The sequence below is a fragment of the Myodes glareolus genome, chromosome X, assembly GCF_982192425.1.
Source record: "Myodes glareolus chromosome X, mMyoGla1.1, whole genome shotgun sequence".
In the NCBI taxonomy this organism is placed as follows: domain Eukaryota; kingdom Metazoa; phylum Chordata; class Mammalia; order Rodentia; family Cricetidae; genus Myodes; species Myodes glareolus.
This window is the reverse complement of record NC_142053.1, coordinates 132,189,407-132,211,593: the sequence shown is the minus strand read 5'-3', so window position 1 is coordinate 132,211,593 and position 22,187 is coordinate 132,189,407. Positions and strand designations below refer to the sequence as shown.

Sequence of the window (22,187 nt, the reverse complement as noted above, 5' to 3'; positions counted from 1 at the left end):
GCTTTATGGAGTGCATGCTGATAGCAGTAGGAGCAAGACTTGAAAAATTCCAGGGCATGCCAGGTGGCTCAGAGATAAAGGCGTTTGCTACCAAACCTGACTACCTGCAGGAAAAAAAAAAACCTACTTCCATAGATTGTCCTTAGATGGCCACATAAATGCTATGTACGCGAGCACAACCAGCACAACCAATCCCCATCCATTATCTTCCATGCACAAAAAAGTTGCAATTTTAAAATGAGATATATATGAAAAAGAAATATCCCTGCTCAGTGTTGAAGGAGTAGCTGAATGATAGAGACTCTGGGTTTGATTTCCAGGCTTGTTAAAAGAAAAACTGCCTTCTATCTCTAAAAGAAAGAAACTGGACATGTTGGGACACACTAATAACACTGGGAAAGCAGAGGCAGGAGGCTTGCTGAAACTTTGAGGTCAGCCTGACCTGTAGGACAAGTTCCAGGCTAGCTAGAGCTATGGTTAAGACCCTGCCCCACCCCCAAATGAGGAGAAAACAGCAGCATACACTTAACTGTGTTGATTCAATGGCACCTGGGGGTCTTTCTTCTAACCGGTCTCACCTGACCTGCCATTGTCTTCTCTCAGCGCCGGCTATTTATATCTCTTCCTTGAGCTGACTGTTGGGAAATGGCATTGCCAACAAAGTCTAGCATCTTGGACCTGAGCTCCAGCACACAGTGCACCAGATCACCAGAGGAAAGCCATGAAGCTTGGGCACAATGCAAAGATGCTGGTAGGCAGCTTCCGGAGTACAAAGCAGTGGTGGTGGGTGCGAGTGGTGTTGGGAAAAGTGCGCTCACTATCCAGATGACCCACCACTGCTTCGTCAAAGACCACGACCCCACTATCCAGGATTCCTACTGGAAGGAAGTGGCCCTGGACAACGGGGGCTACATTCTGAATGTGCTGGACACAGCGGGGCAAGATATTCACAGGTCCCTTCGTGACCAGTGCTTGGCAGCTGGTGATGGCGTGCTGGGGGTCTTTGCTCTCGATGACCCCTCATCTCTGGACCAGCTACAGCAGATATGGTCGTCCTGGAGCCCTCATCAGAAGCAGCCTCTAGTACTCGTGGGCAACAAGTGTGACCTCGTGACCACTACTGGAGATGCTCATGCTGCCGCAGCTGTCCTTGCTCACAAGTGGGGAGCCCCCTTCGTGAAGACCTCAGCCAAGACACGGCAAGGTGTAGAGGAAGCCTTTGCTCTACTTGTCCATGAGATTCAGCGGGCCCAGGAGGCGGTGGTGGAGTCAAGCATGAAGAAGCCCCGACACCACAAAGCCGTCTGTAGTTGTGGCTGCTCTGTCGCCTGAAGATCTCAGTCAAGTAAATTGACCCTTCTCTCATGGCAGATCAGGATGACAATTCTCTTGGTATAAGAGTCCCCTTCCCCACCAAATAACAGTTACCATGGACACCTTTTTATTTTTCATTTGGTGAGGAATTGGTGGTAACATGGGTTGTCTAGCATTGGCTGTGTTTTATGAAGCTTTATGCAAAATTAAATAAATGTTCTCAGGATTCAAAGCTACCTCCATGTCTTTTCTTTTTTTTTTCTTTTTCATTTTTTCCTTCCTTTCTTTTTTTTTTTCTTTTTTTTGAGACAGAATCTTACTGTGTATTATGTAGCCCTGGCTGGAAATGAGAGCTCCCTGCCTTTGCCTCCTGAGTCCTGGGATAATGGGATAAAAGGTAAGTGCTACCACACCAAATTGTTTTGTTCTAAGACAGGGTCTCGTGTAGTCCAGGCTGATACTGAACTCCTTCCTGGTTTATCGTCCTGTTTCCACCTCTCAAGTGTGGTATTACTGGTGTCTATGCTACACCCAGCTTTCATACTGTTAACGTGGGTGGGAGAATGTTGCTTGAGTTATGAGAATTCTTTCATTCAAGGAGATGTTGGGGATTTGAGCATGGTAGTGACACATACCTATAATCCCAGAACTTTGAGACAGCAACAGGTAGACATCTGTGAGTTCGAGGCCAGCCTAGTCTACAGAGTGAGTTCCAGGGAAACTTGAGAAACTGCCCAACTTTGTTTTGGATACTAGGAATATAGAGAAAAACCTCCATCCTTGTACAACGGAAGATTAGACAGAGATGGAAGCTATATATTAAAGGAGGCAATGAGAGGAAGGTTAAAAAAGCCTTTTGAAGTGACATTTGTTCAAAAACTTGCACATATCGAGGGCAGACAAATAACCAGTGCAAAGACCATGATGGCCTGGATTTCCAGAGTCCTTTGTGGTCAGGGCTTGGCAGTTGGTATGCTGGGTGTCTGGGCCAGCTGCAGCATATGTAATCCACCTGGGGCCCTCACAACAAGCAACCCTGGTCCTGTGGGCAACAAGTGTAGCCCCTTGACCTTTAGTGCTATGGACCCCTGGCAGAGGCTGAAAGTGACCTCACAGCCTCTCAGGGAACCCCATCTCAGTGAAGCCTAGAAGGGTAGCCCAGGCACCTGGTGAGTACTGCATGCCTTTACTACTGCCTGTGTAGGTTCTTTTTTGCCAGTGAGGAAAGCAAAGACTAGGCAGGGACATATTCCATGTCTGTAGAGGACCCGAAGAGACAGCCAACAATCGCTCGCCCAGCCCACCGGCCCCTAGAACACCCCACTCAGACAAAGAGCTGCTATAGAGGCATTTATTGAGGATTCAAGGGATGGGGATCTCAGGGTTGCCGGGCAGGCAGCTGTGGACGTGCTGGCAGGAAGTCAGGGTTGCTGGGGCGCTCCTGGGCTCCAGGGCTTGCGGGATGCTGCAGCGCTCAGGGTGGCAGGAGGCGGCGTGCCGGCGCCTGGGGCGAGGAGTTCTCCAGGCGTTTCACGCGTAGCAGCGCCCCCAGCATACTCTCGGGAGGCACCTCAGGACCCGAGTCCTGGTCCACAGCTCGGCGGAGGCGGCGCGGAGCAGCAGCAGCCTCTGGTTCCGAACTTCCGGTGAGGATCCGCCCCAGCAAGTACCTGCAGGTGGAGTGGAATGCTGTGAGGATGCGGCTACTGTTACCCCAGGAGTCCAGAACCTGAACACAACTTTGTAACACCACATTGTTCGCACCCCCCACTCAAGCCCGAGGGACTCACTACTTTCAGAGGAAGTCAGAGATCCCCGCCTTCCATCCCAGAAAGTGCCTCTCCAGGCAGAAAGCGATCCACCCCTAGAGCCCTAGTCCTGCATAGTCCCACCCAGTCCGATCGAGGGGCGTCTGTCCCCCGTCCCGGGATCCAGGACTTCACTTCCCCAGGCTCCAGCACGACAGCGCTTTGGTTATCTCGCCCTCCCTCTCCCTGACCCCGGCACCTCAGCAGCTCCGGGTCCACATCAGGAGTCTCGTCGCCGGTGTCCTCGACATCCGGGCCGGTGGGGCCATCATCGTACACTGGAGGCCGGGGGCGCAGCGCAGCGGCGGGCGCAGGGACAAGCTGGGCCGCGAGGGCGGCGGGATCTAGGCGAGCGCGGAGCAGAGCACGTGCGAGCTGTGCTGCAGGAGCGTCCGGGTCGTCGTCCGGGGCTAAGGGCGGGTCCGAGGCACGCGGGGAGCCCCAGACACGCAGCAGCTGCGCCAGGACACGCGCCTGCTGGTCCTCCGCCTCCTGTGCCTCGGCACGAGCGCGTTCCTGTCTCTCGGCCTCCAGCAGGTGCGCCAGCGCCCGCGCCAGCTCCTGCACCGCACCCGCCGCCTCTCCGCGGGGAACGGCCCGACGCAAGCGGCGGGGAGTGCCTGTCTCTGCCAAGGGCGCTGATGCTGCACTCAGACTGCGGGGCTCCTGCGAGAAGATGAAATGGGGGGGGGGGGGGATATTGTCATCGTCCCTCTAGCCAGAGACGCCCAACTAAGGGTGGGGCTCCACGGATTTTAAATGACTACCACATTAACCGAGCCACTCAAATTCCTATCGTCTCTAAGGCCCCTGCAGATCCCCAAATATTTCCAAGGGCACTCAGACCACTAAAAACGTCTAGGATCCACACAAGCTCAGTGTGACGTTTTAATCACTCAGAACTTGCCCTGAGTCTTCTGGATGTCAGGTGTTTTTTGTTTTTTTTTTTTCTTTTCTTTGTTTTTTTTTGGGGGGGGTGGCGATATCAGGTTTTGAATAAAACTAAAATATTTCGCTGCTGGAAATTAAATTTGCAAAAATAAGTTGGGCATGATGCACACACCTTTGAACCCAGCAGGCAGATCTTTTTGAGTTTGAGACCAGCCTGGTCTACAAAGTGAGTTCCAGGAGAGCCAGGGTTACACAGAGAAACCCTGTCTCACAAAACAAAATAAATCGCAAAGATCATTTTGAAAGGGAAATCCATGTCTCAAAATAATAGATTTTATGACCCACTTCTAGGGTGTTGCACTCAAAGCCTACTGGACATAAATTATTGAACCATCATAGTGGTATTTTATAATAGCATAAAAGTAGGGGGAATAAAGGAAAGAGTTCCTCAGAAATAAACCATGACACTAGACTAGTAGACTCATGATACACTCACAGGGTATAATGTGGTGCATCACTAAATGAACTACAACCACATACTTAAATAGAAATGAATCTCCCACCAAAGCAGAACTAAAGAAGGTTCTGGGGGCTAGCATGCAGAAAAGCCTCAATTCAAAACCACATGCACACACACACACACACACACACACACACACACACAAAGGCAAATTCTAGAATCGCACTTTAGATAGCCTAAGACTATCCAACACCAGAGACTTCTTAGTGAGATCATCAGAAAGCAGATACCTAACTTGACTCCATTTCTATGATGTTCCAAAAGCAGAAACTAAACAATACATTATTTAAAGCTAAGCGGCAACTAAATGGAATCAATGGGCAGAAAATAGAAGGTAGGGCTAGCAAAGGATTCCTAGTATCAGTCATACTTTATTTCTTAAGCTGAACAGTGGTCATGATGATTATTTTATCATTTTTATAACTTACATATATGTTAAATAGATTGTTCCATGCTAAATATTTAATAATTAAAAAAATCCTCAGTGATTCAGACAGCTTTTAAGAGGTAGAGGAGCAAGCTGCTCCATGTCCCTCCCCTTGGTCAGGATCCAACACTCTGCCCCTGGGGAAATCAATCACCAGCAATCCCCCTACACACACACACACACAGAGCCCTTGAAATGTCACAATGCAACCCAACACTGCCATATCTACTACAAGGAACTGCATAGAAGTGGTCTTTTCGTGCCTATGTGCACATTCCTTGTTGGGGAAATGTCTGCTGTAATGCTCTTTGAGCCACCCAGGTGCAAGGATAGGCATCATTTGAAAAACACAATGCAGAACAGAGACATCATGGCTTCTTTCCCTGCAATGACACAGCTCCACAATGAAGCAAGAAGGAAATCATCTCATGGATGCACAATGAAAAACCCAAGCACTCAGTCTACCCAAGACACCATGAAATATGTACCCTGAGGTAGAAGGACCACTCCTTCCAAAATGAAAAAAAACAAACAAACACAGAAACACATAAGTACACAGGAAGATACGCCCATATACTACGTCATCACACATAAGGGTTCACAAATATACACATGGTATCACTGAGAAAGCAATCAGGCCCACAAAAAAAGTCAAAGAAGAGTCTCCAGTATTGCAGGACGTTTAGGGGCAGTCAAACCAAAAGACATATTAAAAGAACACAGTACTGACACCTCGGTCATCACATCACAGGCTCACATACTGATACACGGACATCTTTTCTGAATATGCCCTACTACAATAGACACAGCCACAGGTCATTCGCGGGGCGGGTCGAGGTCAGACCGGGCCCCAGATGCTGAGGGATGCGCAGGATGCCTCTACTAGCCGAGCCCTGAGCATCAGCACCCTCACACCCAGAAACTGCGCTTGGCTTATGTGGGGGGACTGTCAGCTGCAGCCCAGGGCACCCTTGCCAATCTCTATGCACAAACCAGCAAGAATGCCTCAATAACACTTTCCCCCATCTTCCTCCCCACCCCCACCCCTTGCTAAGTGGAATCGCACCTTTACGGGTCTCGCTGACAGGGCTGGGGGAAGTCGCAGAAGACCCAAGAGCAGCAGCACCAAAAGGCCGACGCCCCCGGCCCTCGGCCCGCAGAGCAGCGGCGACCCTGCCATGCTGCCCCAACGAGCCGGGCTCCGGACAGGCGGACTGGCTGTCAAGTGCGCAGGGCTGGGACTAGTGGGCACAGCCGTGGTGCTCTGCGGCTGCGCACATCCAGGAGCCTGGGCCCCCTCCTATTTACCCCCTCCTGTCACTCTACGCAGGCGCAGAATTGGGGCTCTGGCCTTCTCTTCATCCTGCACATCGCCATGGAGATGTCCAAGGGGCAAAGTGGAGAACTGAAGTCTGCACTGGCGGTTGCCATGGTAGTCGAAGGGCAGTTGCTAAGGCAATAGACCTTGCTGTTGAATTACCAGACAGACAAGGAAAATTGACTCAGTGGGCTGAAATAAAGGTCTGGTTTATGTCCTTGGGGAAACAACAGACTTTATACACTGTTAGATGGATAAACAATTACTGGATGCATGCCGTGGAACACGATGTTCCCAGAAAAATGAGTTCAGTCCAGGGGACATGGTGATGGACAGCTCAGTTCATACTGCTATGAACTAGCCTTGTGCCCAAATAAAGCTATTACCAGCAACTGCAACCTCAAAAAGACACCAAGTTCTACAGGAGTGATATTAGGTGGGAGCTCAGTAAATGCTCCTTTGCATTCTCTCAGTTCTTTGTAGTACCTTCGCCTCTCCATGGCTGTGTTTATTTTGTCCTCGTGTGGCTTCAGCTCTCTGCAGCTTTCTTTCCCCATCTGTCTCCTCTAGTTTCTAAGTCTCTCATTTAATCTCTCACAATTTCTTTTTTAATTTACTGTCTGTATTTACTTGTTTTCTATAAATGCAAAGATTTATGTCCAGATATTGTTCCAGAATTTCTTTTTTTCTTTCATTTATAATTGAAACTAAAGAAAAAATTAAAATAGAATTACAACAAAGTATGGTGACATGACATACATTAAAAGTGAAGGAAAGCCAGGCATGGTGGTGAGCCCCTTTTAACCCAGCAATTGGGAGACAATAGAAGGAAGTGCTCTATGAGTTCAAAGTCAGCCTGGTCTACATAGAAAGTTTCAGGTTAGTCAAAGCTATACACTGAGACCCTATCTCCAAAAAAAAATTAAAATAAATAATAAAAGTAAAACAGGAATGGAGATGACTCAATGGATTAAGAGCACTAGCTGCTCTTCCAGAGGACCTGGGTTCAATTCCCAGCACCCACATGGCAGCTGACACCAGTCAGTCTGTAAACTTGTTCCAGGGGATCCAACACCCTTATACAGATATATATGCAGGTAGTACAACAATATATATAAAATAAAAATAAATTATAAAAAATAAATAAAAGTAAAGAGCCAACTCCACTGGATCACTCCTATAATTCTAGAACTTGGAAAGCTGAGGCTGGAGGATAGTGAGTTTCAGCCTAACCTGGGCTATATACAAGACCCTGCCAAAAAAACAGGGGAAAGAAGATACATCTGTGTGGCCTAGGATGTATCTAATCTATTGGTTATGTCTATATATCCCCAGGGTCACAGATAATATCACATTGGAAATCTTTTCCTGAGTGCTTTCATGGAAGCCTGGGGCAGGAGGATGGTTGCAAGTCTAAGGCCAGTTGGGGCTACACAGTAAGTGCAAGGCCAGCCAGGGCTGCATAGTGAGACTCTGCCTCAAATCACACACAAAAAAGTACATTTCTTTCTAGACCTGAAGATTAAACACCAATATAATGTACACACACTTGTGATGGCTTCTATTTCTCCCATGTCTTGATGTTCACATCTTTTATTATATAACCTACTCCTATCAAGTGTCTGACAGCTTATATGTAACATATTTGTACATTAAAGATGAAACAACCATCTACTGAGGAGACTCTTAATTACTCTGCTGCTTTTGTTAAAGCAAGCAGCCACCTGAGGCATATACCCCACTTTGCCTCCCAGACAGGGTTTCTCTGTGTAGCCTGGCTGGCTTCAAACTCACAGAGAGATCCATCTGCCTCTGCCTCCCAAGTGCTGGGATTAAAGGTGGGTACACTACGCCTGGCAACTTGGGGCATTTTAAGTGGCAAAAGCTAGAGGCTGGTTGGCTAGACTATAGGAGCTAAGGAGTACTCTTCATTGAACATTCAATAGGAAACTGAAGCCCTTCATTCTTCTATATGTTTTATTTATTTTTTTAGAACTATTAACAGGTGTTTATTCATAGAAACTGGGCAGGCAGACCTAATGGTGCCTAGCCCCTTGTTTGAACCCTAGGGAAATGCAGAATGCCACAGAGAGACCAGGAGGATGCCTTGTTCAGTGCCATGTGAGGTGTGAGGGAATGAGCAGAAATCTGGATATTCCTCCTGAAGTTCACCCTGAAACTGAGTGCCTCAGGGTAAATGGTAGCAAATTCCGGTTTAGCCAAAACCCAGAGACAAAATGCTGATGCGGTCTCAGTATGTGGAGGGCAGAGGGTGGGCGGGCACGGAGGGAGTCATCAGAGGTAGACATTGAGGGTTTGCAGAATGCGGCGGCGGCAGAGTGGGCAGTTACGGAAGTAGATAGGTTGGTGCATGAGGATCTCGGTGCAGGCCTGGCACAGGCACAAGTGCCGACAGGGCAGAAGCAGTACGGTCTTGCTCTGGTCCTGGCAGATGACACATCTCTTCCTCTCCTCGTGCTCCTCCAGCAGTCTCCAAGGGTCTTGCCATGCTGTCGGTTCATCCTCATCGAGTCTCTCTCGGCCTCTAGCGGGTGCCGTCCTGTTGGTCCTGATAGCCTCTTCTCCTTCACGAAGATTGTCCTGTCCCTGGATTCTGGCTGAAGACACCCTCCTGGCACTACCTTGGGGGGCCCCCGGCACTTCTCCCCGATTCGGCCAGCTGGCCAGCTGCAAGCTTAGTCTCCAGACTTGGCGCCAGACCTCCAGACCCAGTGCCAGGCGAGAGAGCCGAACAACATCCTCTCGGAGCCGGTGGTAGGATAGTCGGACATGGAGCTGATTGAGTGCTCGGGCGGCCAGCCTCAAGGTAAAGTCTGAGTATAACACAGTCAAAGTCACTGCCAGCACACAAACCAGCAACACGAAAATAGTAAGGTTGGAAAGCATAGAGCCGGCCAGGAGGACCACTGAGACCAACAGCTCTAGCCCTAGCTGGCAGGGGGTCCAGAGGAGGTTGGCCATGGCCACCGCACTGCTAGAAAGGTGAGCAAGGAAAGCAGCCAGCACGTCTGTCATCCGCCACAGAGGCCCTGCCACGGCAGCCCACAGGGCCAGCACCAGGGAGAAGAGGTTCTGAGTGCCGATGAGGCAGATGTTGACCAGACTGTTGATCACATAGGCCACCAGGCTCATGGCAATGCCACAGATGTCACAGGCCTGGTGCAGCCAAGCATGGCCATTGGAGACCACGCTCAGGATGCCCCTGTTGAGTATTTCTCGGCTCCTCAGTGCTGCATGAGAAGCCAGGTGCCCTAGTAGCTTCAAGCTCTCCAAGCTGGAGTAGCAGCTGTAGAGAAAAGCACACATGGGCTGCAAACCCACAAAGGTAAATTCGACCAGTGCTTCAACCAAGGCCAGCAACGAGAGCAGGACTCGCCCAAAGTGGAGAAAATAAGTCAGGACCGTGTATGGCAGGTTGTAGATGAAGCCCAAAAGCCAGGCCAAGTTTGTCAGGAGGAAGGACACAAGCAGGAAGTTGAGGTCCAACACGAAAGTCAACCATTCCAGCACTGGGCCCATCCAGTCCAGCACTTGGCCCGTCCAGTTTACCACGGGGAGCATAGCCTCCATGATAGGGCTGTGGTGTTCAGTACAAAATCAAGGCTGGCTCCTCAGTGAAGGCGGTGTCAAGTATTTGGAGAGTTGGCGGGGGTTAATTTGGAGGGGATGTGAATGCCTAACCCAGGGGGAGAACAAGGTCTGAAGTGGGTTGGAGGGAAGACTCTTAGGAGAGGGAAGGGAGTCCCGGTTTGGAAGGCGGGCTGTTAGGAAGCAGGCTGTTAGGAAGCGAAGAGGCAGAATACGTCCAAAGTGACTGAGTAGAATTGTAGGAAATCCCTCCGTTTTAGAAGCTTGGAGCGGCAAGGAGGCCCGGGGAATCGGTCAGACCTGGAGGAGACCAGGAATGAGGGGACAGGATCGGGAAAAGCCAGGCCCTTCCGGGGAGGGGGGCGGGGCCGGGTGGGGGCAGCGCAGGCTGGGCACGACTCAAGGTCCAGCCACGCAGGTGCCCATCCCGCCCGGCCCCTTGTCCTCCTGCTTGCAGCGGCTCTCTCTCTCTCTCTCTCTCTCTGTTTTATAATTGTAAAGGCTTTTGAAGTGACTGCTTCCCTGATCAGGCCTCAGATGACATTGTGACGACACCTTGAGAGAATCTTAAGAACGAAACACACACTGGGCAGTGGTGACACATGCCTTTAATCCCAGCACTCGGGAGGCAGAGGCAGGCAGGCAGATCTCTGTGAGTTCGAGGCCAGCCTGGTCTACAGAGTGAGTTCCAGAACAGACTCCAAAGCTACAGAGAAACCCTGTCTGGGGGGTGGGGGGGGAGTAGGAAACACACTAATTCAAGCCTTGACTTCTTTCTCCCTGACTCCCCTGGAGGGATGGGAATGGGGCCCAAGGCCTTGCACATATTAAGCAAATGCTCCTCTACTGAGTCCCATTTCCCCATCCCATCCCTAAACCCTCACTCCTGACCAAAACAAACAAACCAACCAACAAACAAACAAAAACGAAAAACAAAAAAACCCTGCCTATTTACTATCGACTTGTTTGTTTTGTAGTGCTGGGGATGGGATCCAAAGCGTCTATCTAAACCCTGACTACAATTTGAAGGCTGTATTAACATAAAACTAGTGTAAACTAGGTGGTGGTGGAGGCGGCTGCGCACACCTTTAATCCCAGCACTTTGGTGGCAGAGACAGGTCAATCTCTGTGAGTTCGAGGCCAGCCTGCTCTACAGAGTGAGTTCCAAGACAGCCAGAGCTGTTACACAGAGAAATCCTATCTTGAAAAAACCAAAATAATAATAGTAAAAAGATGATTTGAATACATGAAGACACATTTCATAAAACTTTTATGAAACAATTACATATTATGAAAACTGTTTTGAAACGGTTCTTGCAACAAAAAACAATTCAACTGTGCATGTGGAAGGAGAAAAGAAGACACAAGGCTGAAGAGAAATGAGGTAAATATGAATGAAGTTCATTCAGGCATGTGAGGGAATGTCAGAAGAAAACCCTCACTTTTAACAATTATTACATGCTTTAAAAATCCTTTCAAAGGGACTGGAGTGATACTTTAGTGGTTGACTAAGAACATGCACTGTTCTTGAGGAGGATCTAATCTCAGTTCCTACTACCCTTGTTGGGCACCTCACATCTGCCTGTAACTCCAGCTCCAAGGGATTCAAAACATGCTATTTTTGCCTTTGTAGATACACCTCTCTCTCCCTCCTTCCCTTCCTCCCCCTCCTTCCCCCTCTCTCTCTTTTATTTTTCTCTCTCTCTCTCTCACACACACAATTATGAGTGTTCATGTGTATATGTCTGCTGCTTGCAAAGGTCAGGAGATGTCAGATTCCCTGGAGCTGGAGTGACAGAAGTTGTGAGCAACCATGTGAGTGTTGGGAATTGAACCAGATAAAATAGTTCTTAAACATCTTAAAAATGAAGTGTTCTTGCTGGGCGGTGGTAGCGCACACCTTTAATCCCAGCACTCAGGAGGCAGAGGCAGGTGGATTTCTGTGAGTTTGAGACCAGCCTGATCTATAGAGTGAGTACCAGGACAGGCTCCAAACCTACAGAGAAACCCTGTCTCGAAAAACTAAAAACCAAAACCAAAACCAAAAACAAACAAACAAACAAAAAAAGAAGTGTTCTTGCTATTCTATTCAGGCTGGTCCTAAATTACCAAAATCAAGTACTGTTCCTTCCTAGCCTAAGTAGTTAGAACTGCAAGTTCACACCACACTGTACTAGGCCATCATATTATTACTGTGTGTGTGTGTGTGTGTGATGCTGGGATTCAGACTCAGTGTTATCATTTATAAAGAGGTAGGACCTGAGACCAGCCCCATGAGGGGCAGCAGTCCCACAAGGGGTAGGGGTGGCAGGGGCAGGCCACCTTTTGCGGGTAGGAGACCATGGAGAGTGAGAGACAGACAGATACGCCATGCAGAGAGAGCTGGGATATAGAGTTTATTTAGTGGGTTATGGAGGGGGAGATGGAAGGGGGGAAGGGGAGAAGGGGAGGAGAAGGGAGAGAGAAACAGAAGTTGCCTCTCCAGAAGGAAGGAAGGACACAGAGAGAGAGAGCAAGAGAGCAGGCTTGAGAAGAGGTGGAAGATCTGCTTGTCTTGGTGGAAAGGGGAGGGGGGGATTGGGAGCTTGTCTCTTAAAGGGACAGGGTATCCAGGTGTCAGAGTAGGCCAGCAGATTACAACACTCAGTGCCTTGATACTAGACAATCACTCTTATTACTAAGTTGCATCCCCACTTTTACATTTTCAGCCTGTAATAGTGGCTGATCCTTGTAAGCCCAGAGCTTGAGGACATGAGGCAGAGAGCGCGCCTTGAGATGATGACCAGCTAGGGTTACAGAACTCCAGGCCAACCTGGCCTAGAGCAAAATGCTGCTTAGAAACAAAATATTCTTTTTTTTTCTTTTTCGAGACAGGGTTTCTCTGTAGCTTTGGAGCCTGTCCTGGAAGTAACTCTATAAACCAGACTGGCCTAGAACTCACAGAGGTCCACCTGCCTCTGCCTCCTGAGTGCTGGGATTAAAGGCGTGTGCCACCACTGCCCGGTGACAATATACATTCTTTCCAAACTGATACACATTATTTGTGGTGCTAGGGGGGGTCCAACCTAGGGCCTCACATTTACTAGGCAAGCCCTCAGCACTGCCATAGAATTGTAATACAACCTCAAACTCCAGTTGAATATTTTTCATATTGGGAGATCCAAATTCAGGGTCTCAAGTATGTAAGATAAGCACCCTACCACTGACTTATACCTCCAAATCTCCAGCTGAATATTTTAAGGAAAAAAAGTCAATAAAAATGTATGAATTACTGCCCAAATATGTACTTTACTATTCAAATCAGCATATAAATCAGCTTACAAATAGAAGGAGGTCAAGTGTTCATCAGTAGCTAAGTAAGGTTCGAACTTGAAGTAGACAAAGGAAAGGTTTGGGGATGTAACTCAGAGGTAGAGTTGCTCAGCATTCTTGAGGCCCTGGATTCCATCTCCAACAGCACAAAAAAGTTTTAAACGAAGTTTCCAGTGTCTTGGGACATAGCTCAGTTGATAAGAGTGCTTGCCTAGCACCCTTGAACTCTTCTATCCCTAGCGCCACACAAAGGGTTGGGAAAGGCAGTGCAGTGTGATCCCAATACCCAGAAGGTAGAGGCAGGAGGATCAGAAGCACATCCAGATCAGCCTCAGTTGCAGAGCTAGGTAGAGGTCAGCCTATACTACAGGGGATCTTGTTTCAAAACATACAAACAAAATACCACAAGAGTTCCAGAGTTGCAGAGAAGAGCAATGGTGCTGGTTGCTTTAGCAATGTGAACTTATTTGATGCCTTTAGCTCAACTCTATGCTTTAAAATGGTTGTGATTTTTGTAAAATACATTTTTGATCTTTGCTTCTGTTTCCTGGAATGCAATTCCTAAAATGCTTGGAATATTCAAAATGATTATCTTTTTACATGCTAATGATTGCCTGTTGACTGACCGCCTCTAGGTAGCTTCAGAGCTGGGGGCTGGGTGACCAGATGCCAAATGGAATTAGAAAGCTGGGACTTGGGCCCCACCCCCAACTTCTCCAGAGACTGGCAAAAGGTTCATGTTTATGGACCATGGTTGTAATGAATTGTGTTCATAAACATGCTGAAAAGGACTAGATTCGAAGGGGTTCTGTTTAGCTGAACACATAGTAGTTTCTTGAGATTGATACCCCTGCAGAGGGTATGAGTCTCTGTCCCTGCCCCCATCCCCAGCCCTATCCACCTCTTCCTTTGGTGTTTAATCAATATCCTCTGTAGCAACTATTATAATAACAAGGTAAGTAAAGTATTGCCCTAGCACATTAATCAAAACGAAGAGGAACTTGGGGGAACCTGTTTCTAGTCTGTCAATCAAAAGCACAGTAAGTACTTCTAGGTGTTCACAGTAGAGTGCTGTGTGGCTATCCCGCCTATCTCCCCCACCCCCATGTAGGGGGAGACCAAAAAAAAAAAAAAAAAGAAAAGAAAAGGAAAGGAAAGAAAAGAAAAACAAGTAAAACCACCTGGACTTTGTAATTAGCATGAGAAGTGGAGGGGGCAGTCTATTGGAACTGAGGTCACAGAAACAAGGTAATGCTAAGTCCAAGTACACACTGTGTGAAGATAGAATTGATTAGAAGACACCTACCTACCTGGTCACAAGTTTTCTATTCTGATTGTTAACTGAGAGTATAGGAAAATCTGAATCAGGCTTTCCTCCTAGAGTCTCTGGATGATTAAAATGATAAATTTTAGTTTATGTCTATTTGATGACAATTTTTAAATGAACATTTTTAAAGAGCTATTCAGAGCTGGGGGTATAGCTCAGCTGGCAGAATGCTTCAAACCTGCATCAGGCTCTCCAGCATCAATGCGCTCGTTACATCTGGCTTCTCTTTACTGTTTCCTCACATTTTCTTTCTCCGCTCCTGCTGACAATCACCTAAGCAGATTCTCCAATGATTTACTGTGCATGGTGTTGCAATGAATATGACTGTGCAAGTGTCTTGTGAAATGGTGGCTCCTTTAGGCACACAGCTGGGAGTAGCAGAGCTGGGTTGTTAGTTTTTGTTTTTTGTGTAAACTTTCTACTGATTTCTATTACATTCCCAGCAATACTTTATAAAGCATCCCTCATTCCCGTACCCCTACCATTTGGTGACAGCAATTTGTACTTCAGAAAGATGGAATCTCGATGGAATTTTAATTTCCTTTTCCCTGATAGCTAAAGATGTTGAACTTTTTTTTTTCCATTTTGTTTTGTGAAGACAGGGTCTCTATATGTAGACCCGGAACTCACTATATAGACCAGGCTTGTCTCAAACTCACAGAGATCTTCCTACCTCTGGCTCCAGAGTACATAAAATACCACCAGCATGGCAAGATGCTGAACTTTTCACAATACTGACCATTTATGCTTCTTTTAAGAAGTTTCTGCTTAGTTCATTTGCCATTTACTGATTGTATTGTTTATGATTGGGGGGCTCAACTTTTAAAAATGATTTATTTTTATTTTATGTACACTGGTGTTTTACCTGCATGTACATCTGTGTGAGGGTGTCAGATCTCTAGAACAGGAGTTCCAGACAGTTGTGAGCTGCCATGTGGGTGCTGGGAATTGAACCCTGGTCCTCTGGAAGAGCAGTCAATGTTCTTAACCACTAAGCCATCTCTCCAGCCCTCAATTTTTCTTTTCTTTAGTTCTTTGTATTCTCTGGCTATCAATCACCCTGTGGAATAATCATAAGGACTTTCTCCTATTATGTAATGTCTCTCTCTACTGTGTCTATCTCCTGCCTTTTCAGGGTCTCTGCAGAGCCCCAATCACCCTAGGTCCGAGGCTGCTTCAGTTCTCACCTGAGGTTTGTTTTAGTCTTTAGTCTCTCTCCCATTTCTTTCTCTTTTCATCTTTTTTTTTTTTTTTTTTTTTGCATTTCGAATTTAAGATTTTAGCAGCACAAAATCCCGTTTGCAGAGTAACCCCTCCCACCAAGCTTAGGAATCTGGGCCTGCTCTTTTGCACAGAAACCACCTAATGTCCTTGCTGGGTCAGGAAGAAAGAGTACAATGTGGCCGAGTGCAGTCAAGTTATGCATCCAGCAGAGCAAGCTGAGAGAACCACTTCCAAGTTGCAAAGATTGAGCTGCACCCTGGTGGTAGAAACTGGGAACTGGAGTTTAGGATTTGAGAAGCTGCATCTCCTGGAGCATGGATGGATATGCCGCAGAGGACTGCTGCTTTTAAGCTTGAGGAGTGAGGCTGAGGCCAGTCTAGACCAAGTGTACAGGCTGGCAAAAGTCAGGTAATAAGTAAGGCGCCCAGTGTAGCACGGCCCAGGCAGATACTCAGGGAGGGTCTATAGCAATCTTAGGGAGCACCAAAAGATGGGAAGGGGGTGGGGTCTGGACCCCGCCCCTCATGGGAATTCAGGACTTGGAATTCAGCAAGTAAAACTCCAGCAGGTGGCAAGCTTACTTAGATCCACAGAGGAGCTTGTTCCCCAAAGGCTAGAGGGCCAGGGCCTGTGTGTGCAGGGATGCAGGGAGAGTGGTAGTGCCCCACAGAGACCCTGATACTCTAATTATGATGGAATCTTGTCCATCAGAGCACTGCAGCTGTAGTTCCAAGCTCACGAATGGCTGCACGGCTGGGTTCTAATTGGGTGCGGTGCAAATCTACAAACCTCAACCCATCTTTTCCTTCCTAGGAAAAGGAAAAGGTCGATAGAGTGGCCATGAATTGCTAGGCACTGAGTTGTTCAAGGAAGAACAACTGCCATTACAGAGGGCCACAAGGCTCTTGTTGGGACTTTCAGAGGCCCTAGGGGACTGCACCTTTCTTTGTCTCCAGATGCACCAATTTTATATGGAAGTTCCCATCTCCTTGCAGCGACTTGTAGTATTTATATATCATCCATGAGCCCAGTAGAGACAATGTTTATCCCATTAGGGGTTTGGACAGAATAACAGAACTTGGGAGATGTCCACCCAGGATAATCTTTCTCATACCTCTTCTCTCCCCAAATGAGACTCATTTCTGCATATATTATGGTCACCCTTAAAAAAAATAAACTGGGTTGCCATAGGGCCTTGCTACCCAAATTTGATCCTGGAAAGCTTTCCTCTGACCTGTACATATGCACCAGAGCAGGTGTACCTACCCCCACACCAAGAAATTAGTCTTTAAAAAAATCAATAAACTAGGCAGTGGTGGTGGATCTTTAATCCCAGCACTTGGGAGGAAGAGGCAGGCAGACCTCTGTGAGTTTGAGGCCAGGCTGATCTACAAGAGCTAGTTCCAGGACAGGCTCCAAAGTTTCGGAGAAACCCTGTCTCGAAAAACAAAAAAAAAAATCTATAATTCCAGCACTTGAGAGGTAGACAACTTAGGAGTTCTAGGTGAGTCTAGGCTATACTAATGAGAACCTGTCTAAAAACAAAACAGAACTAGTATGGGTGTAATGATTGTTCCGTCTCTTTAAGAGACAAGCCACGCCCACTCCCTCCCCCATCTGCTGAGGCAGGCAGATCTTCCTTCCTGCTTGCAGCCTTAGTCTCTCTCTCTCTCTCTCTTTTCTATCTCCCTCCCAGAGAGGCAGCTTTGGTCTCTCCTTTCTCTTCCTCTCTCTCTTCTCTCTGCTCTTCTCCCTTCCCTTTCATAACCACTAAATAAATATCCAACTCCACTCTGCAAGGCATGCCTATACATCTGTCTCTTGCCCGCAGCCACCACCACGTGGCTCGCTGCCCAGAACCAGCCACCTTGGGAGACCTACAGCATGGTCTCATGCACAGTCCCTGCCTAGGACTGGCTGTTCTCGGGACCCCCTGCCCCCTGCCTGCCACCACATGGCCCACTGCCTGCTGCTGCTTGGGGACCTGCAGCATTTCTGCTGCCTGCCACCACCAAGGATCCTGTAGCATTTTTAATAATCCATTACATTGGTGCTGAGACTCGAGAGGCTCTCCCACCCCAAGCACCTCTCCTAGGGTCGGGATCCGGAACCAGGAAATTCTTCACAACAACCATGTGTTCCATATGCCTGAGTGTGATTTCTCCAAATAATACTGGCTTCAGTTAGTGAGTTTCCTCATTCTGGTCAGCTAAACCATTTTTTTGAACCCGAGGAATTGACCGTTGAGCTCCGGCAGCCGTTTGGTGTTCCTAGAAACGGGGAAACTAACCCCAACCATGGTCTTCAAGGCTAAGGGTGTGCACTTTGCTGACATTCATTTGTGGATTGCTTCCCTTAGTTAAAATCATGACCAGACTGACCTGGGGTCAGTCCTCCCACGCTGGCACTGCACACTCTGTGCAGTACATTCGACTGGGAGCTCAGGGTCCCTCAGATTCTTTTTTTTTTCCCTCACTGTAAAAGGCCGCTTGGAGCAGCCTCTGGCCTTTCTGGCTTGAGTCGCCCCAACACCGGTTCCAGTCAGGCCTTACCTTCCCACTCGTGGCCTGGGGGACGCCCTCCCATGGGTCTTCCAAAGGTCGCATTGATTCACACCCCCGCCCACAGTCAAGAGACATCTTACTGTGGGCCTTGTGGTGTTGCTGTTTTCTGGGTTTTTACCATTTCAACTATGGGAAGCAAGCCATCCAAACCCATCAATCCAGCATCTCCCCTGGGAAGCCTTTTAGAGGCCCCCAAAAACCACAGGCCTTAATGTCCTACTTCTTCAGCTCTTACCCTCACTCTGCCGGTGTCCCGCCAGCTCCACTTTTATGGGAGCTTTCTGACTACTGTCAGCGGGAGCTTTCTAACTACTGTCAGCACACAGGCAAATGGACCCTGCCATGATTACTGCTGCCAACAAGACTGGTGGGATCCACGAGATGGCTTTTTTCAGTTCTGGCCTTTTGTTCCCCTCTCCGGCTTGTGGCATGGCGGCTCAGCCACAGGGTAGATCACACCTCTAGGTCTCTCTTATTAAGCTTAAAATCCCTGCAGTTCAAAAATCGTGGCTTTTTCATACAACATGTGACCACTGCCAATTTGTCTGGGGTCAGGTGACTTTGCCGCCATCCTGGCTGACAGCCAGGTCAGGTGACCAAGTTTCGCCATCTTTACTGAAGTATTCCCTGCCTGGTTCCCCAGTGTTAACTGTTACATGGGTGACATCACCGCCATTTTAACTGAGAGCCAGGTCAGGCGACCAAGTTTTTCCAATCTTTTTTTTTCTTAAATATTTATTTATTATGTATACCATATTCTGTCTGTGTGTATGCCTGCAGGCCAGAAGAGGGCACCAGACCCCATTACAGATGGTTGTGAGCCACCATGTGGTTGCTGGGAATTGAACTCAGGACCTTTGGAAGAGCAGGCAATGCAACCCTCATTTAAAATGTATTAAGATGTTCTCTACTATTGTCAGTTCTGCCATTAACCTTCTATTGCAAGCAGTTTTTTCTTATTTCTGTCTTTTTACTAGTGTAAATCTTACCTGTTAAGAGCCAGTGCGGTCAAGCTCAGACCCAGCACTCCAGGCAGATTCTATACTGTAGTTTTACCTGATAAACAGCTCTCAGCTGCTCAGAATCCTAGGATATATGGCATTTAAATATTTAATTATTAAAAAAAACTTTTCATAACAAAAAGACACAGGTTGGCTCCTAGCAGCAGCACTCTATTTCCTCCAAAGAAGACAGAAGACAAATGGGCACAGAACAACGTCCATCTGCAATTCGCTTCAATTGCCAAGCACTGATCACCGGACAAAACTGTCTTTCATCTAAACTAAAGATCTCCTGTCGTGGACAGAACCTCTGCAATAGAAAGCCTAGCTTCTCAGGTCAAGGTCGGCTTGCCTTCCTACAGATTTCTCAGCCCACAGGATCTTCTGGAGCCTGGCAGGCCCTGTGCTAAACAGCACAAGGCAAATACAACCTTCAGTGACCATGGAGAACCCTGAGGAGTAGCTCTGGGCCAACCAAGTAAGTTCTCTGTTGTTTTTTAATCAGTAACTCAAGTAAAATTTTGTCCTTCTCAAAGATCTCTGATGCAGTTTGACAGCTGAGAGGTTTTGTCAGTTTAAAAGGACCTCATCAAACAAATGTCAGTAAATCACAGTTACAAGCTATTAAGGTCTGTACCTGCAAGTTATAAAGGTGTGAGGACAAATACAAGTTATCAAACTTCTCTCATTGTGCCTTCCATAGTCTTAAAAATATTTTTCATTGTGCAAAATGAAATGTGCAAAATGAAATGACAGACATTATGTCTGTCACAGTCATTCTGACATAAATATGCTACTGTTTATACAATGTGTATGTCTAAAACTTCTGTTTTTACAAACCCAAAGAATTCTTGTGAGTTCCAGGGAGCCAAATTGAAGGATCCACCTTAAACAGGTCAGCTACATCCCCCTCAATTCCCTGGCTCTAAAAATTTTTTCCTTAATTTAACTTTGTCTTCTGTTCTGCCAATAATTTAAATAGGTGTAAGAGACACCAGACATTTCCATACCACAAACTCTGGACAGGGGCAAAGAGACCAGCTATACTAGGATATGACCAGCACCCAGCCTTCTCAGGATCACCCCCAAAGACAATGCCCACAAATAAACAGAAGTCTTGAGAATCCGCCGCCGCCCCAATTCCTTTAACCTGTGGTGCCTAATCTCCAGCCTTTTTATTATAAAGAATGTGATGATTTTCTGTCTTTTTAAGAGACAAGCCACGCCCACTCCCTTCCCCATTCGCTGAGGCAGGCAGGTCTTCCTTTCTGTTTGCAGCCTTAGTCTCTCTCTCTTTCCTATCTCCCTCCCAGAGAGGCAGCTTTGGTCTTCCCTTCTCTCCTCTCTCTCCTCCTCTCTGCTCTTCTCACTTTCTTTCTCTTCCATAACCACTAAATAAATATCCAACTCCACTCTGCATGGTGTGCCTATCCATCTGTCTCTTGCCCGCCACAGCCATCTCGTGGCTCATGCACAGTCCCTGCCTAGGATTGGCTGCTCTTAGGACCCCCTGCCCACTGCCTGCAACCACATGGCCCGCTATCTGCTGCCACTTGGGGACCTGCAGCGTTTCTGCTGCCTGCCACCACCAGGGCTCCTGTAGCATTTTTATTAATCCATTACAATGGGGGCATACATCTATGATCACAGCACTTAGGAAACTGAGGCAGGAGGATCAATTTACGGGGCAAGCCACTATTACATAGCAAGTTGGAGGAAAAACAAACAACAAGTCAGGTGTAGAAATTCACACATTTAACCCAGAACTCTGGAGGTGGTGGATCTCTCTGAGTTCAAGGTCAGTCTGGTCTATAGAGCAGTTTGGACAGTCAGGTCTACACAGCGAGACCCTGTTTGAAAAAAACAAAAGGACATAAAGTTAACTAGATAGTGAGGTGAGGAAGATCTGGAAGGGTTGGAGAAGAGGAAAAATACTACCAAAATATACTGTATAGAAAAATTTAAATAAAAAAATTAAAATGTAATTAAAAGCAGTAACAAAAAACAGCAAATATAAAAACTGTAGAAACCACCAAGCAAAGAAGGAACAGGAGACTAACACAGGGCACCTTTTTTGGGAAAGCAGTTCTCCTGATGCCTGGACCTCCACCCCACACATCCCAGAGCTGGTATGAGGCCATATGGAGTTTTGTTTTGTTTTTAGAGACAGGTTTCTCTGTACAGCCCTGGCTGTCCAGAAACTTGTTTTGTAGAACAGATTAGCCTTGAACTCGAAAAATCTGCCTGCCTATGCCTCCCAAGTGCTGGAATTAAAGGTGTGTGCGACTACTGCCTGGCTGGATTATTTTTTTTAAAATGGAATTTTAAAAAATAGAATGACTGATATTCAGTCAAGCCCCCTCCTCCCCCGCCAAGACAGGATTTCTCTCTGTAGACCTGGCCATCCTGGAACTAGCTGTGTAGACCAGGCTGTACTGAACTCATAGAGATCCGCCTGCCTCTGTCTCCCAAGTGTTGGGATTAAAGACCACAGCCTGGCTGAGAACAGGCTTTTCTTAAGGCTGGTGTCTAGTCTCCACAAGGGGAGCTTATGCAAGGGGGGGCTAGCACGGCATACATCATATCCAGCAATCCTGGAGTTCCTGAGCTTCTTTCCCAAGCTTACTCCTGTTTGCTGATTGTATCCGTTGGTCCCTAACCATGCTTATTCATGGTTTATATCATTGTGCATCTTACCTCCCTTGCTGATTCATTTTATAACTCTTTACTAGAGGCTGGCTATGGTAGCTTCACACAAGTTCAAGTTCAGTTTGGACAACATAGTGAGCTTGCTTCTTTTCCCCTACTACCTGCAAAAACTCCTTACTAGAATACATTCACTGGGGAATAACAAGTCCTAAACTTCCAAGCC

The 22,187-nt window shown here is 47.3% G+C and overlaps 3 protein-coding genes across 3 annotated transcripts; 1 reads left to right on the top strand and 2 right to left on the bottom strand.

The window, feature by feature from the left end:
- The first annotated feature begins 561 nt into the window (after nt 1–561).
- Nucleotides 562–1,794, top strand: Eras (ES cell expressed Ras). The gene has a single exon (XM_048461576.3). It carries the CDS (start codon nt 646–648, stop codon nt 1,330–1,332), a length of 687 nt encoding a protein of 228 aa, XP_048317533.1. The 5' UTR covers nt 562–645; the 3' UTR covers nt 1,333–1,794.
- An 857-nt stretch (nt 1,795–2,651) lies between these two features.
- Nucleotides 2,652–6,233, bottom strand: Pcsk1n (proprotein convertase subtilisin/kexin type 1 inhibitor). Its single transcript, XM_048461556.2, has 3 exons — nt 6,027–6,233; nt 3,322–3,788; nt 2,652–2,984 (listed from the first exon to the last, which is right to left on the bottom strand). The coding sequence occupies exons 1-3, from the start codon at nt 6,138–6,140 to the stop codon at nt 2,789–2,791; spliced, it is 777 nt and encodes a 258-aa protein (XP_048317513.1). The 5' UTR covers nt 6,141–6,233; the 3' UTR covers nt 2,652–2,788.
- A 2,008-nt stretch (nt 6,234–8,241) lies between these two features.
- On the bottom strand, nt 8,242–22,093 carry LOC125417945 (E3 ubiquitin-protein ligase RNF26-like). Its single transcript, XM_085684914.2, has one exon. It carries the CDS (start codon nt 9,867–9,869, stop codon nt 8,574–8,576), a length of 1,296 nt encoding a protein of 431 aa, XP_085541040.1. The 5' UTR covers nt 9,870–22,093; the 3' UTR covers nt 8,242–8,573.
- Nucleotides 22,094–22,187: the final 94 nt, after the last annotated feature.

Coding starts and splice junctions, on each gene's coding strand:
- Eras (XM_048461576.3), top strand. CDS start 646: ATGGCATTGCCAACAAAGTCTAGCATCTTGGACCTGAGCTCCAGCACA.
- Pcsk1n (XM_048461556.2), bottom strand. CDS start 6,140: ATGGCAGGGTCGCCGCTGCTCTGCGGGCCGAGGGCCGGGGGCGTCGGC. Junction 3,789..6,026: donor TGTCAGCGAGACCCGTAAAG/GTGCGATTCCAC, acceptor ATCTTCTCGCAG/GAGCCCCGCAGTCTGAGTGC. Junction 2,985..3,321: donor GTGGACCCGGAGCTGCTGAG/GTGCCGGGGTCA, acceptor CTCCACCTGCAG/GTACTTGCTGGGGCGGATCC.
- LOC125417945 (XM_085684914.2), bottom strand. CDS start 9,869: ATGGAGGCTATGCTCCCCGTGGTAAACTGGACGGGCCAAGTGCTGGAC.